Source organism: Pleurodeles waltl, chromosome 3_1, assembly GCF_031143425.1.
Source record: "Pleurodeles waltl isolate 20211129_DDA chromosome 3_1, aPleWal1.hap1.20221129, whole genome shotgun sequence".
NCBI lineage: Eukaryota > Metazoa > Chordata > Amphibia > Caudata > Salamandridae > Pleurodeles > Pleurodeles waltl.
In genome coordinates this window covers 262,632,586-262,649,073 of record NC_090440.1, presented here as the reverse complement: position 1 = coordinate 262,649,073, position 16,488 = coordinate 262,632,586, and the positions used below count along the sequence as shown (strand labels likewise).

Here is a 16,488-nt window from a genome sequence, read left to right as displayed (position 1 = left end):
TACCCCACCCAGAGCTGAAAGTAGTGACTGATACATCGCTCCTGTATTGGGGAGGTAATCTGGGAGAGGTGGAGATCAGAGGTAGCTGGTCTACGGCAGAGGCCCAGCTTCGCATAAATCTACTGAAGTTGTAGGCCATACGCTTGACGTTGAAAGCCGTCTTGTCACCCATCAGTGGGAGTCTGGTACAAGTGCTCACTGACATCACCACCTCCATGTGGACAATACAGGTTGGGTTCATGGATGTACTATGTCCCGGGAAGTGTCTGGAAAACCAGGAGATTTTTCCTGGTAGTACACTACCTGGCGGGATATCTAAACACCAGGGTGGATGAACACAGCCATTGCCACCTAGCAGTTCACGAAATGACATTCACACCCAGAGATGTTGCAGGGTCCTTCAGCAAATGGGTAAACTTTGGTTTGATATGTTCACCACTGCCGAGAACATACTGTGTCCTCACTTTTCGCATTGTAGTTTCCTAGACGCATTTCACTCGAAGACTCATTCCGACAAGAGTGAAGCTCAGAGCTTCTATACACCTTTCTTCCGCAGCCACTCCTGTCCAGAGTTGTGAAGAAGATCATAAATGACCCTGCAAAAGTCATCCTTGTGGCATTGAACTGGGCAAGGAGAATGTGGTATCCAGAACTCCTGGGCCTGAGCATCTGTCCTCCAAGCAAGTTGCTGCTTTGGGAGAATCTTCTGTCACAGGAACAGGAAAGGGTTCTGCACCCAAGCCTGCACAATTTCCACCTCAATGCCTGGAGATTCAGCAGCAGCAACAGTTGGGTGCCTTTAACCTTTCTTCCAAGGTTGTCTATGTCCCCTTGTCAGTCAGGCTTCCTTTCACCCAGTCAGTACGTGCCTGCCATTGGGACAGGTTTGTAGCTTGATGTGTTACTTGGCAAATTGACCTACTTGGAGCCAAGCTTCCCAAAGTCTTGCTTTTTGTGGTGTTCCTAGCGCAGCAAGTCTTTGCTTTGTGCTCTGTGAAGGAGAACTTGTCTCTTTTGGCTTTCTTGCCTATCAGCCCTCTTTGTTTAAATCATCCATAGCGAAGCATTTTTTAATGGTTCACAACATATGTTTCCACCCTCTCCTTTCATTATGTCTCCATGGGTCGTCAAATTCGTCTTCACATTTCTACTGTATACTTCTATTGAACCACTGCATCGCTGTCCACTTTGGCTACTCACCCTCAAGATTGTTCTTTCAGTCACCATAACATCAGCCCAGCGGGTGAACAAGCTACAAGACCTTTACATCAAACCGCTATGCACCACATTCTTTCCAGATGAACTGGTTCTGAGAACCCAAGCCTCCTTTCTTCTAAAAGGGGGGACTTCCTTCCACATCAGGTAAAATATTACCCTTCCGATGTTCTTATCCTGCCTCACCCCTCCAAGTAGTAGAAGAGACTCCATTGGTTGGTTCCTAAAAGAGCCCTTGGGTTTTATATTGTTTGTACTGGGGAACGCTGTATGGATGATCAGCTCTTCATTAGATTTTCTGTGGTGCAAAATGGCAAGGCAGTGCAGTGCAGAAGAGGACCATTTCTTATTTGTTTATGCTCTGCATCACAATCTGCTATGCACTGGCCAAGAATCAGCCCCTTTAAAGTTTGCAGACTCCTTTTACCAGAGCCAAGGCTGCTTCTGCTGCTACTAGATTGGCACCCCGGTTGCCTGTTCTGAATATTTGCCAGGATATGTGCCATGTGGTAACAAAACACTACTGTCTGGACAACCAAGTCTGTCGTGATGGGTACTTTGCCTGATTGGTCGTGCAGGACTTCTTGTTTTGAGTTCGTTCACAGACCCACCACCTGGAGATACTACTTTGGTACCTGTTCAACAGGGGAAGGATCTACTCTTATAAATATCTATCGGAAGAAAAAGTTATTTACCTTCGATATCTCTCTTTCTGGTACGTGATCTATTTAACCACAGCGACTCTGCCACCTCCTCATTCTGTGAACTAGACTCTTTTTAAATGTTACAAAGGTCCCAAGGCTAGAGATCTGCACACTGTTCAAGCCTGTTTGATATTGGGCTCTGCATCTGGCAGCGTGTACAGTCTAGAAAGTATCTGAGATCAGTACGTCATTTGGTGGCATTCACCGAAAATATATCTAATTCACCAACTAGTTGTTCAATAAATTATATACAATCATCTGGCTTTCAGGAGTCAGTTGACAGAAAGAATCCCAACATACACCAGTTAGAGCTCCAGTAGTCTGCGAATCCTACCACCATGACTCAGTGCGCTAACCCTTCTTATTGTGCATATGAGGTTGCAGATAGCCACATTGTGAAAACGTGAAAAAAACGTAACACTTCACACGTACATCAAACCAGTATGTAGGGAACAAACTGGAAAGGAGCTTTTAGGGTCTCTAAGCGAAAAATGACTGTTTAACATAAAATGTGTATTTGTAAAGCAAATTTTCACCCAAAAGGGTATCTTTGCACTGATTAACAGATTTGTATTGTTACCAACTCAATGGTACTCATTGTATCAACCTCGAAAGGATGCAAAGCTGAGTGGACCTGCCTGGATTTGAACCTGTTACCATGCGATGGAACACAGGCCCCTACAGTGGACGCATTAGTCCACTAAGCCACCAGACCCAGCTGGTCTGGCTATATATCCAGGATATATTTCAATAGGCCATCATGACCTATTTAATCAAGGAAAAATAATCAAGTTATCCAAAGCTATTCCTCATCAGTTCCACGTTAGTTCTGCAGACATTGTCTCAATTGAGTCCTGTAAAATCCTCCCTGCCTTCCTAAAGGCACTGAGCAGTACTAGCAAACCAAGTACATTTTGCACAAGCCATGTTTAGGGTGTGGGAAATTAAGGTTTCACCTTATATAAAGAATCCTTGTATGGTGCATTTATTTCAAGGCCATGAAGGCCCCGTAATCAACAGCCACCGTTCTTCATGCATGCTGTGCAAAGCTCTAATTCAGTTATTGATTACACCTCTGTTAGTATGTCCATATTTAATTTTATTATTCAATTTGTAATTCTGCCTTGTAGCAAACGGGTTTTTGAACTCCCCTCGGACATTCACTTGCACCCCAGAGAGAGAATAACTTATCTTTACAGAAATGTACTATGGGTCTAAAGAAACTGAGATGAAACGGAGACAGTCAGTAATCAGTTATTTGTGCAACCTTGTTTGCGCAGCTGGAGAAAGTCCTGATGCAGATATTGGAATCGGAACATGGTGTTTTCACACAAATCACACACGTTCCCTAATTCCAGCAGAGCTCACCCCTTTACACTCAGGACAAGAAGCAAAAGTTGGTTTACCCGAGCTCTAAGAATGATTAAACAGGCATGTGTGTCAAATAGGCATATGCTTGTCAAGAAAAGGCTAAAACATTGTGCTAAAAGTAAAAAACCAGCAGAATATAAACGTCTTCTTGTACTTTAAGTAACTATCACTCATGGCAATGAGAAAAGGAACTTGAAAGAATTTTGGTCAATAGTAAATAATTTAGAGAAATAATTTGTGGGTGGAGTAACTCATACTAAATTTAAAATGAATGGTTCACTTCTACAGATCAGCAGTCACAAGAACCCTGAAATGACTGCGCTACATTCCATGTCAACCCTTCCTTGGACCATGGATCAGGAAATGGGGAGACCATTAGTAATTCCAAGTTGGAGATGCATTTGAAAGGATTCAATGCCCTTGATTTGTTGCAAGAAATCCAGGCTATTCAGCTAACAGTGAATTAATGGCCATCACAACCTATGCTGACAAAAATTATACAGAAAGGACGCTCAGAATGGGTTATGGTATGGGTCCAAATAGCCTCTGTCATACTCAGTTCAAATTAAACCTGAGGTTTGGGTTTGCACGTTAACCCCATTTTATCACCACATACTAATAAACTAGCAAGTGCTGCATTAATAGTGCGGAGCAATAATTCACCCTATTTTTAAGGGCAAGGAGATTGCAGATCTGGTAAACAACCAACAGATCTCATTACACAACTTTAAAGCCAAATATTTTGGAGGTCTCTTCCTCAAAGACCTAGATAAATGAGCAAACAATAACAAAAATAGTTCCTATGACTCAAACAGGATTTACGCAAGTCATGGGCACAGTACATAACTTATTGTCACTTTCTATTTTAATCTACAAAAATAAAATCAGTAGAATCATAAAATCCAGCCAATCTAAGTGATAGTAAAGAGGCTTTGCCCCATGAGAGGGACAACACAAGACTGACAAGCTGGGACAAAAATAAGAAGCATGCAAAAGCGAGTGATAGTGAAGACAGCCAGTGGTAAGCAATGGGTGGGCTACAAGCCCTTGTATCTTCTTAGTAAGCACATTAAATGTTGTTAATTAGGCGTGACCTAAAAAGAAGCGTGTGAAACCTTCAGGTATACAACAATGAAACGTTTTTGTTTTTGTATTAGTTTGAAATCTAAAACCGCATTAGTTATGACCATTCAGTAATGCTCCCAACTTTGATAATAAAATGATCATGTACCCAATGCTGGTGTTCTGTTGAATGTACATAATCTGAATAAAGTTTTTCAGGATATTTTCTTAACAATATAATACTTGTTCTTGTTCTGAATAGTGTATGAAGCGATATCCCTGCCGGCATTGTGATCGGTCTTTTAATTCGTCACTCAGTCTACGAAGGCATGTCCGGAATAATCATGATACATCAAAGAAAGTGTACACTTGCTCGTAAGTATGTTGAAGGCCAATAATCATTCAGGAATTATGGTATGGGTCTTGTTTTCATTGGTGTTATGTGTAAAGATAGACGGTCACTTCATTTGGGTTTCTTAAGTAAGTTAAGTGAGTTTTGAACACCGTTTGCAAAAGGATAATTTTCTCTCATATATTTCCGGTTTATGATACTGCATACGTTCAGTGTGCCAAAAAGGTTAATATATGGAGTACGAGGAAAGAAAGCCTAAATTATCATGGTTAGATAAGTCAAACAAATTAATTATGACTATGAAGTAAAGTTTGTTTTCAATTGTAGAATGCGTTTCACAACTCCAGTGTAGAGTTTTGTGTAAGTCCTAGTCTTGTTTCTTATAACATCAAGCTTCTACAATTCTACCACCTTTTGGTCCTGAAGACCAAACTCTTTTTCTAGCCTTTTTCAAACTAATAATACATTGTCGTGGATGAACATACTCAATATAGTAAATGTGTGGCATCTTGGGAGAATGGTGAGAGAAAAGCTGTGAATTACTGTAAAAGGGGTAGAGTAAGAGAATATATATTGGCAGACGTTGGGTGAGGAGTTAGGTTGGACAAATAGAAGAGAGGGTCACTGATCAGGCACATTTGCAATATTAGTTTACACTAACAAAGTGAAAAGCCTTTGAAGTAAGTGGAGTGAATTATATTAGTTGGAGAATTAGAAGTACATGAAAATGATATCTGGGAGAGATCATTGCCACAGAGACCTACAGAACAGTATTCCCTTAAAGGATACAGGGTCTTGGCCTTTTTAGGTGTTTCATGGCTTTTGTTATCCAAGATTGTGATTTTGCCCCTGTAAACAGACTGTTTTAGTGCCTTAGTAAAATTGAGCAAACACTTACTAAAATCTTTGTCAGGTTTCTGTTTAGTCAGTTTAATGTTGCTAAGAGCACTTTCAGCAGATTTTTTTAGAAATGTGAATACATATCTTGTAATATGAGTCAATGTAGCCATATTTATGTGACTGCAAGGATGTTGGAGGGTGTGGATGGGAACCAACCAAATGCATTCAGGTTAGATTTAAACAAACCAATCACCCACCTTATACAAAACGTTCTCATCTGGTTGCTCCAATGACTTGAAGTGATGTGTTGTAGCTGTGTGGTGTTGTGGCTATTAATGAGGTCCCCTTTGCAGTGTGCCTACTGCTTGCCTGATAAGTAGCTTGCCTCTACATTCTTAACAGTTACATGTATGCCCACACAGTAACATCTGTTGGAATGTACTATGTCTCTGGCACACAATATCTGCAAGGCAGTCCACTAAATGTTAGTGAAGCAAAGTTTCTGGGAAGGTGATGTGAAGCATCTGAAATATTTTCTGAAGAAATGTGCCATACAGTAGTAAAATAAGAAAAAGTGTCAAACCTCACCAAACATTTTGGAGTGAGAAGAGGCACATGCTTACATGTAAAGGATAACAAATGTACTATAAGGAATATTTCTGTGTGTGCACGCGAGTGATATTGGAAACGCAGGCTTGGGTTTTCTCACCTTCTTCTTGATTGCCAGGTTAAATCTTGTTTTGCAGTGCCACTTTCAGATTGGCTTTGGCAGTCTCTTAAATGATTCAGGTTTCTAATTTACCAGTTTTACAGCTGATGCCTAACGTGTTGGTGGGTGGGTTATCAGAGGTTTGTACAACAAGGTTGTCTTTATAATCTTTAGATGTCTAAGCCTTCATCATTCTCTGTTCTTTGTTTTGGGTTGTCTCTATGCAACAGAATGGATTTAATTGCAACACACAAACCCTGCCTTGCTTTTCCCGACACGGCATGAAGTCAGAGACTATTGCATCCAGCTACTGAGCACCTTTGTGCTGCGGAGCCCACATGTCAAGCAATGGCCTGTCCTTTTTGTGTGTGTGATAAACTTTTACGAACTATTTAAGTTTTCCAAGTTTCTGTGACAAATATGGTATTGAAACTTAAGGGTGTATGAATATGGATATGCTGATTCATGGCTTAGTGGAACACCATAGGTGTAGGTGGATCCACTAATGGGCCCTACATGTCTCCTGGGGAAGGGTTTCTGCTTGCCACAGCAAACCTCGATATGATGGGAAGCTATGAAGCGGACTTTCCTTTTACAGGTGATTAATTATGTATATATGGAAAGGCATGTTAAATTATTACAAAATAAACAACAATGGTCTCTGTTTATAAATCTTCTTTAAAGCCTTCTGGAGTTTCCTCTAGAATGTTAATGTTTTGTGCAATAAGCATAACCTTTGTGCACATGTATATGTGTCGACATGCATGCTTACGTTCTTCTGGCATTCACCCACATTGTTACTATAATGTATTTGACTTTGGTCTCCACTTCGCATTTTAGTTCTCCCTTTGCATTCTCACCACCTCCATGATCTCCTGTTCGCCTCACGTATGTGATTCATACTCACCATATTGTCTTGGTCCCCTATAGTGTACTCCTAATGGGTCATACTACATCAAATTAATCTTCATAGAACTGACTCTTCTCCAGTATTGGATCTTTCATAGGTTCACATGCTTGAGTCATTCTCATTCTTCAAAATGGGAGTCCCATGGTACAATAATAAAGCAGTATGTATAATATCATGGGCCATAATGGCAATGAACAATCACTTTAATAGCCTACCTATGTCCCTTTTAAAAAGAACCAAACTTGAACTATATCGAATCAGGCGATAGCACCCTGTAGAACACTCCCAAGAGAAGCTGAGGGCCTCAGATTTTCTACTGCACTTCATGTGAAGGGAATCTCCCTGAACTCTGCCGAGAGTTTCCGCTATTACCTCTTTTAGAATCATCTAAGATTATATTTCCTATTTCATTTCTCTGACCCAGGCAACTAATATGTCAGGAGTTATGTTCGGAGTGTATCTGCTAACTTCATCCTGCCCGCAAGGTAAAGGACTAGAAAATATGTCTAACCTTTTCCTCTAAAACCTCACGAATGGAAAGATGAGGCTATTATTGTGGCTCCAGAAACTTAAATCTTCCATTTGTGATGAGGAGGACAGTGAGAATTCCTTCACCTCACAGGAGAGATCAAAGGGAGAGGTTGCACCAAGGCTTCCAGAGGTGCACAGAAAAGCAATAAAAAGACTCCCTATGAATCTTCAAAAGGCACTTCTCAGAGAGTGAAAAAGGAAAATACTTACTCAGAGGCAATATCATACCCTACAATGCCCTCTTCAGTCCTGACACTACATCAGGAAATACTCTTCAGAAGCCAGTCGTGGTAAAACATAATCCCACAATGAGACGCCTATGGCAAAACCGGTATCCAAATCTAATACACGATAACTCTGTCTATGACAGTCATCTACCTCATCTACAGGATGCATACTTCCACATCCCCATTCATCCTAAACATTACAAATAGCTACACTTCACTAAGCCGGTACCCATTGCCAATTCAAAGTCCTTCCATTTGCCTCAAATCAGCTCCCCGCATTTCCCAAATGCCTGGCCCCTGTTGCAGCTTTGTTCAGGAGGGATGTTCATCAGGTATATCCCTTTCTCCACGACTGGTTCATAAAAGCACCAGCAGCATTTCAACCATCCAGTGCCACAGAGGTTTTCCTAAAGTTGGTTCACTGTAGATTACCAAAAATCATCAACTATTCCATCCAATAAGTTAATGTTTCTAGACACAATACTAGATACTGTCCACAACAAAGACGTTCTGTCGCCGGACAGGTAACCAAGGCTCAAGGAACTGGCTCTCAAACTATCCAGAAAAAAGACCGTTTCAGTGTGTCTGTTCAAATAGCCTCTCCTCATGAAATCAGTGACCAATCTGATCCCTCTTGCACGGCTGAAAATGAGCCTTACCGGAACAGCTACAAAACCATGGATTCAAAGAAAAGGATAATTTTAGAACTGTGTCAAAATCACTTCAGGTATGATGAAAGCACTAGCCTGTTGGTCCCCGGATCTCCCAACTATCGGAGGGCTTTACCTTCTTACCTCAAATACCCATCTTCCAATAACTGCAGACACCTTCCTAGTGGGCTTTACCAGTCACCTTCAGGACCTACAAATTAAAGGAAAGTGGTATACACTAGGGAAATTGGCGGTTTGGACAGGGGGTAACCAGAGAGGCAGAGTTAGGGGAACTCCTGGTAAGGGAGCCTCCATTGCCAACCAATGACTCACCACAGATTCCCCCATGGATACTGTCTTGAACTGACCTCCAGTGCCCCCCCAACAACCTCAACACTCTGCATCTTCACCTTCTCAAAGAGGAAGATGCCTGTTAGAAGGTACCAATGAGCCCGTTCCACACAGAGACCACACCCAGGGGATATATTCCCTATAATTTTTAATACCCAAAAAAGGCAGGACGCCCAGGCTGATATAGGGCTCAGTTGTAGCAACACAAAAGGATGATGGATGGAGTGACAAACAATGCAAACACTCACCCCCAGTCACAGATCTGGATTTAATCTGTTGTTCTTTTGCTCACAATGCCACCCCAGTTTGGACCCAGCCATATGCAAATCAGTCTTGACCCTGTTCCTCATGGGAACAGTCCAGCCCGAACTGCCAAGCCAGGTCCTCACTGGACTGCATCCTGGGACCGGTTTCACCCTCTATCTGCCAGGCTAGCTTGAATCCAGGGCTCAGTTGTTACATTCTGTCAGAGCACTTCCATATGGTGACACTACAGGATGTAATACCACTGCTGCAAGAAGGTGACTTAATGAAGGCGCTCAGCCTGAAGGACACTTACTTTCATACACCGATTCACTCGGCACAGCACAAGTACCTCAGGTTTATGGTAAGTGAATGTCATTACCACTTCAAAGGTCTGCCATTTGGGGTGACGACAGCCCAAAGAGTGTTTACCAAATACCTAGCAATGGTGGCAGCCAATTTGAGAAGACACAATGTTTATGTTTTCCCATAGCCTGACGATTGGCAGATCAAGATTTCAACATGGCAGAGGTGCCTGCAGAATACACAGCCCACCATTAATCTATTATACAAATTATGGTTCACAATAAATGCCACCAAATCACAGTTACAGCCTTACCTGGCGGCAGTCTTTAATCTGATCTCAGCAACCGCATACCTCAAAGCCCAGAGATTTCTCAATCTGCAGATCTAACTGGATATTCTTCAGCCACATCGTTGCCTGCCAGTCAGATTAGTGATGCTTCTTCTGGGCATGATCCACATGCAACCTTTACAAGAGTGTATAGTGGTCAGAAACGGTGGGGGGGCAGTTTAGAGGATCTAGATTTGCTGCTGCCCAGGGTCCATCAGTCATTGCACTTCTGCGGCACAGAGAATCTCCTCAAGGGCAGACCTTTTTTGGACCCAGTCCAGCAAGTGACTATCACCCAGATGCATCAGCCATGGGGTAGGGCAGGCATATGGAGGACATGATGTTAAATTGACCTTGGATCATTAATAGAAAACGCTACACATCAATGTCCTGGCACTCATAGCGAATTACAGGGCTCTAAAAGCCTTCCTCCAAAATTTAACTGGGAAGACCATTCTTCTATGAACAGACAACATGACTGCAATGTATTGCATTCATAAATAAGCAGGAACACACTCAATATAGTTCTCTGCTGGCACAGACCATTTGGCATTATGCTAGCCCCCATCACATCCACATTGGTGTAATAGCTCCAGGGAGCAGACGATTTGGTGGTGGACCTGCTAAGGACGACGCAGCAACAAGTCTATGATGTGGGAACTGCACCCCTGAGTCCCTCCACCGCAACTTCTGATGGTGGGGAACACCAGATGTGCATCTGTTTGGCAGCGTAGAAAACACAAAATGCCAAATCTTTGCCTCCAGGTACCACCATCCACAAACCATGGGCAATGCTTTTTGTATGAATTGGTCATGAATGTTTGCATACTCTTTTTCTCCTCTCCCACTCATTCCATATCTTGTTAGGAATCTCTGGCAGATATCTCTCAAGATGATTCTAGTAACTCCCACCTGGGCGTGACAGTCCTGGTTCATGACACTATTAGAGTTGTCCCTAGTACCTCACAAGAGGCTCCCTAACATACCAGACCTTCTTACACGTAGGGACAGGGACAGGCATCCAAACCCCAAACAACTTAACCTGGCAGTCTGGCTCCTGAAGTCCTAGAGTTTGGATACTTACAATTGCCTCCAGAGTATATGGACATTCTACAGGACGTAGGACGTCCAACTATAAGAGCTTGTGATGCAGCTAAGTGGAAACGCTGTGTACACTACTGTATACCCCAGCACATAGACCCTTGAGCTTCTACTGTACAACAGGCAATATGCTACTTGTTAAACCTACAAATGTCACATTTAACAAATACACATTCATACAACTGCAGCTTGTAGTGATAGTGACTTATCTGCAGAACCATAATCATCTGTCACTTTTTTGAATACCTGTCATTATTGCTTTTGTGAAAGGGTTGAAAAGAATAATTTCACCATGTACAGTACCAGTACTCTCGTGAAATGTAAATGTCCTTCCATGGTTGATTGACACGCCTTTTGAACCACTGCATGCTTGTCCATTACAGTTCCTCTCTTGGAAGGTTGCTTTCCTAATATCTATCACATCCCTAAGAAGAATTAGTGAACTTCATGCTCTTACCATAAAAGAACCTTATTTCCAGGTTTTTTTAAGGTAAAGTATGTCTGCGGACCAATTTCTTCTGAAGGTCAATTCTCCTTTCCATTTAAACCAAACATTTGATTTAGCTATTTTCTTTCCTGAGCCAAAGACCGTGGCAGAAAGAGCGCTTCATACACTTGATGTTAAAAGGGCATTAATGTAGTATATTGAGAGAACTAGACCTTGTAGTAATAAACAACTTTTTGTGGCTTTCTCAAATCCAAGAAAAGGTAAAGTCATTTCTAAAGCAGGTATCTCACAGTGGATTGTGAAATGTGTTTAGTTTTGCTACATAAACTAACTTTACCAACAGTTCCACATGCACATTGTACTAGAGAGAAAGGTGCTTTAGTGGCTTTCTTGGGCAACATCCCTTTTAACTGATATTTGTAAAGCAGCAACTTGGTCAAATCTACACATTTACACTTAACACTACTGCATGGATGTCCAGGCAAGACCGCAATCTCTTGTGGGACAAACAGGCCTGCAGACACTGTTTGAAACATCTGCACCAGCTGCAGTTTACTGCTTTACATTCGATGCATAGCATGTGTATCTGCAGCCAACACATGCTACGAATGGAGTTATGTTACTTACTTAAGAAGAAGAAGAATTTGAAGAGATCCCGTCACCCTGTCGCTCAGCTGATGCGATGCAGGAGGAGTGTCAACGCTGGTGGCCTCTGTCTTCAGAACCTGCTTCTGGGTCCTCTCCGCCCTTCCCTGAGTTTCTGGGAGCCAGAGCGGGGTCCCGTCAGGGGGGCCTTCGGACTCTGCATCGGCGGCTTTGGTTCCGGCCACCTACGTCCCCCCCCAGATCCGCGCCGGTCGTACCATTGAGACCTTCCCCCGTGTTATTTCAATTGTCGGCGCTCCTGACGTCTGTGGTGCCTACCATCGACGTCAATCCAATCCTCATTCCCGACGACTCTGAGTTCTGCTGCAGATACCGAAGGAGGCCCTTGCTATTGTCTCCCAAGTTGTCACTGATGGGAGAGATGTGGCAAAGTCCACGATCAGATGTGGGCTGGACACTACCAACTCTCTAGGTAGATCGGTTGCGACGACGGTGGCCTTGAGGCGCCACACCTTGTTGCGTACATCTGGTTTTTCTGAGGATGTCCAACAGACTCTTATGGACATGGCCTTTGATGGCTTCCGTCTCTTTGGAGACAAGGCGGACTCTGCTTTAGAGAGGTTCATGGACTACCGGACTACGGCTTGGTCTCTCTGCCTTTTCACTGCCCCTCGCCCCCAACAATCCGCCTTTTGCCACTTTCGTGGCCACGGAAGGGGCTCTGTGTTGCATCTCCCTCCCAGCCACTGTGCCACCCATGCTGTTCAGCTGCTGCGTGGCCGGGGACACGGAATCCCAGGTGGGCGTGGGACAGAGAACCAGAGGTCTGCCCAGTCCACCCCAAACCCTCCTAGTCAGTCCCCTCACTCCAGTACAGTTGGCGTCGGGATTCGCCATCACCTGCCCCACTGGGAATCCATCACTAAGGGCAGGTGGGTTTTGAAGATCGTTTGAAGGGGCTACTCCCTCCCCTTCGAATCTGCTCCTCCAGCCATGCATCCATCAGTCAGCCATATTCCGGAGGGTCATTTGGCACTTCACCAGGAAGTTGTGGCCTTCTTGGCCAAGAGAAGGTCCCTGCGCCAGAAGTAGGTTGTGGTTGTTATTCCCGTTACTTTCTGGTGCCCAAAAAGGACAAGGGCTTACGTACTATCCTAGGCCTTCGGGACCTCAATTACTTCCTCAAGAAGGAGAAATTCAGAATGCTCACCCTGGCACAGGTCCTGTCTGCCTTGGACCCAGGAGACTGGATGGTAGTGGTGGACTTGCAGGATGCTTATTTCCACATTCCCATCCTGCCTGCCCACTGACGTTACCTACGATTTGTGGTAGGTCACGAGCACTTTCAATTTACCGTGCTCCCGTCGGCCTTACCAGCGCCCCTCGGGTGTTCACGAAAGTGATGGTGGTGGTTTCAGCTCATCTGCGCAGGTTGGGGGTTTTAGTCTTCCCCTACCTCGACGACTGGCTGTTGAAGGCAGACTCACCCCAGAAAGTAGTCTCCCACCTTCAGACTACAGGGAACCTCCTACACACGCTGGGGTTCACTATAAACGTGCCAAAAGTCACACCTGACTCCCTCTCAGACGCTCCCTTTCACCAGAGCTGTTCTGGACACTGCGCAGTTTTGGGCCTTTCCTCCCAAAAAGAGAGTCCAAGATATTCAGGCAATGATTCACATCTTTCAGCCTCTGTCTTGGGTCTTGGTAAGACTGACTCGGAGGCCCGTGGAGTTGACCGACGCCAGCTACTGACGTGCAAGGGTATTGCTCAAAGAAAAAAAATCTCTGGATTAAGTCCGACGCCTGGGGGAAAAATCTAAGGTGTAAGGCATCTGCAGCTAGAAGATGTCTCTATCAGATATATCGTTACCAATTGTAAGTAACTTGTACTTAAAGTGAAAAGTACTTTTATTGAAAAATGTTACTTACCTATTTTAGGTATTCCTTGGTTTTAAAATAAATCTTGAAAGAAGATTACTTTTCTGAAAGTTGGTGTGGCTGTCCTTTTCGAGTTGTCATTTATTGGTCACTGAGTGTATAACGGCTGTCTTGCACTCCTCTGTGTTAGGCCTAAGGCTGCTCAACCACATTACCACAAATAGAGCACTTTGGTTTTAAATTGAGCCCTGTACACTTCTGGGAAAATCTCTGGTCTCCGCACGATATAACCACTTTGTGGAATATCATATAAAGAGCCAGCTTCCTACAAACACCCACGAAGTATGCAAGAAATTTAGGGATCATCTTAGACAACAAGCTCAACATGATGGCACAAATAAACGCAGTGACCACCTCCTGCTTCCACATCCTTTGCATGATATGTAAAATTTTAAAGTGGATGTCACAGAACACCAGACAGACTGTTGCACAATTACTCATCTCCAGCAGGCACAGGCTCCAGACCATCCAAAACGCTGCTGCAAGACTCATACTAGACCTCCCATGCTGCACCCACATCACACGGCACACAATTAAGCCACACTGGCTCCCCAGTCGAAAGGGCAGCCAATTCAAACTTCTCACACACATTCACATACAGAGCCCTACACAGCACAGGGCAAGCGTACCTGAACAACCGCATTCACTTTCACCAGCCTGCCAGACACCTACGATCTGCCTTACTGACGCACATGTGACGCGTGTGCAAATGCAAAGCAGGAGGTTGCTAATTCTCCTACACCATGCCCAAAACATGGAATAACCTCCCTCACACATCAGAGCCAGATCCTCACTTCTTGTGTTAAACATAAAGCTGAAGACCTGGCTCTTCAAATAAACTCTGCAGTGATAACACACCTACCCAAGGGCCTGGAGACACTCACGGGTGATGAGTGCATTATACAACTCTACATAACAATATCGGCAGCATTTAAAATGCGCAGTGAAAGTCAATTCTAAATCCTCCTCACCAATGATTGATGTCCTTTTTAGAACTCAGTTGCACTAGTCAGTAGGTGCTGAAGACATGGAAAAGTTGTCAAACTTAGCCAGGAAATATATTACAAACGTTTACTTGAGGTTAATTTCAATTATTTTATTGTGTATGTGTATGAAACACAAATCTCGCCTGGCAGGTCAGCAGAGCCCTGTATATATTAACCAAATCAAATAATCTGTGTATCCTACAGCTGGCTAAATTGATGAGACATAGTTCGCTTAGTTTCTGCAATAAGGCAACGTAAGTGAAAGCTTTATTACATCCATGTGTGACTGGGAGACTATCAGCTATCACAGACTGATAGCTGATGAAAGCAAGTATTTCACCTTGATCCTTCTCTAGATACAGTTCTGTTGAAGGTAATAAAGTTTGTGTCTGCATTGTTGATAAGCCTTTTACCATGCTAGCACTTTCCTTTTCAGCAACCCGTTGTGTTGGGACTGTTCAATAATTGCATTCCCACACACCCTCTTACTTCTTTTTTTCATGAGTGTCGTGAAAACCATATGCTATTGGAGCATTTAAAACTAAAGTGAATACTTAAGTGCTAGTTTACCTTCAATGAGGCCATTTCCCAAGACAAGTGATGTGGTTACAAGCTTGTTACCCTGAAATTTGAAATTACTTAATTTATAATTCAAATACAGAGTATGTGTTTTATCATTTGAAAAGAGTTTTGATGTAGCGCCCGCTCCAAAATTTGTTGTGTAAAAGGCATAGTATAGTGACATGAGCCTGGAAGAAATTTAAATATTGTATGGTAAATGTCAGTTTGAAAGTCGATGGGTTTGTATCTGGTTGCACCTTGTGTTTGGTTTAATTTCATGTTTTGCTACTTTTTTTTTACAGTTACTGCACAGAAGAAAAGCAAACCTTCGCTAAGCTCGTCATGCTTGAGAATCATATCAGTTTAATGCATGGTATCAAAAATCCTGATATCACAGAGATGTCAAACCTGGAGCCTGGAGAGAAGACTTCAGATAACCCAGTTGAAGTAACGTTCTAATAAAACATATCTTTTCTTTTGTACGCTGATATTGTTATTGTATCAGCTCACATTGATCTCGTATACATTTCTCAGATAATGGGGGCACGTTACTGCCTCATGTTTTTAAGTTATTCCATTTTTAAGTAGGATTCAATATAAACATATAAAGGGTGGCACTAAGCACTGGACGTCTATTCACAAAGCTTTTACTTTGGGATGTAGTAGCTTTATCCTGATGTCTGCCTGCCGTATTCCTGAATTTTCATGAGTATGACACCAACAGGACAAAGGTTTGAAAATTGGGCCCTCAGTAGTTTGGAATTTTCCTCTCCATTCTGCCACATGGATTCATTAAATAAGCTCCCTGAAGATATAAAATCAGAGCTGCTCTTTATTATCTGCCTTCAGAACACAGTATTTTTGTATGATTTATGCAGCATGATGGCAACATTTTGCCTTAATACTAATCAGTCAGCAGCATTCCACTTAGGTTTGAGCAGTGTAAGATGCTCTTGAGCTCGACTATAAAGGATTTTCTCATAATCTAGTTTAGAGTTAAGTGATATAACCATTATTGCCCAAAGCTCCTGAAGAAAAACATTAGAT

The 16,488-nt window shown here is 43.0% G+C and overlaps 1 protein-coding gene across 4 annotated transcripts in view; it reads left to right on the top strand.

The window, feature by feature from the left end:
• The window catches only part of ZNF592 (zinc finger protein 592), a 341,162-nt gene that overhangs the window by 230,860 nt on the left and 93,814 nt on the right, over positions 1-16,488 (top strand). For all 4 annotated transcript variants that reach the window (XM_069222355.1, XM_069222353.1, XM_069222352.1 and 1 more), the window contains 2 exons: positions 4,615-4,727; positions 15,744-15,888. In XM_069222355.1, coding sequence (XP_069078456.1) covers positions 4,615-4,727; positions 15,744-15,888 — 258 coding nt within the window. The remainder of the gene's footprint in view (positions 1-4,614; positions 4,728-15,743; positions 15,889-16,488) is intronic.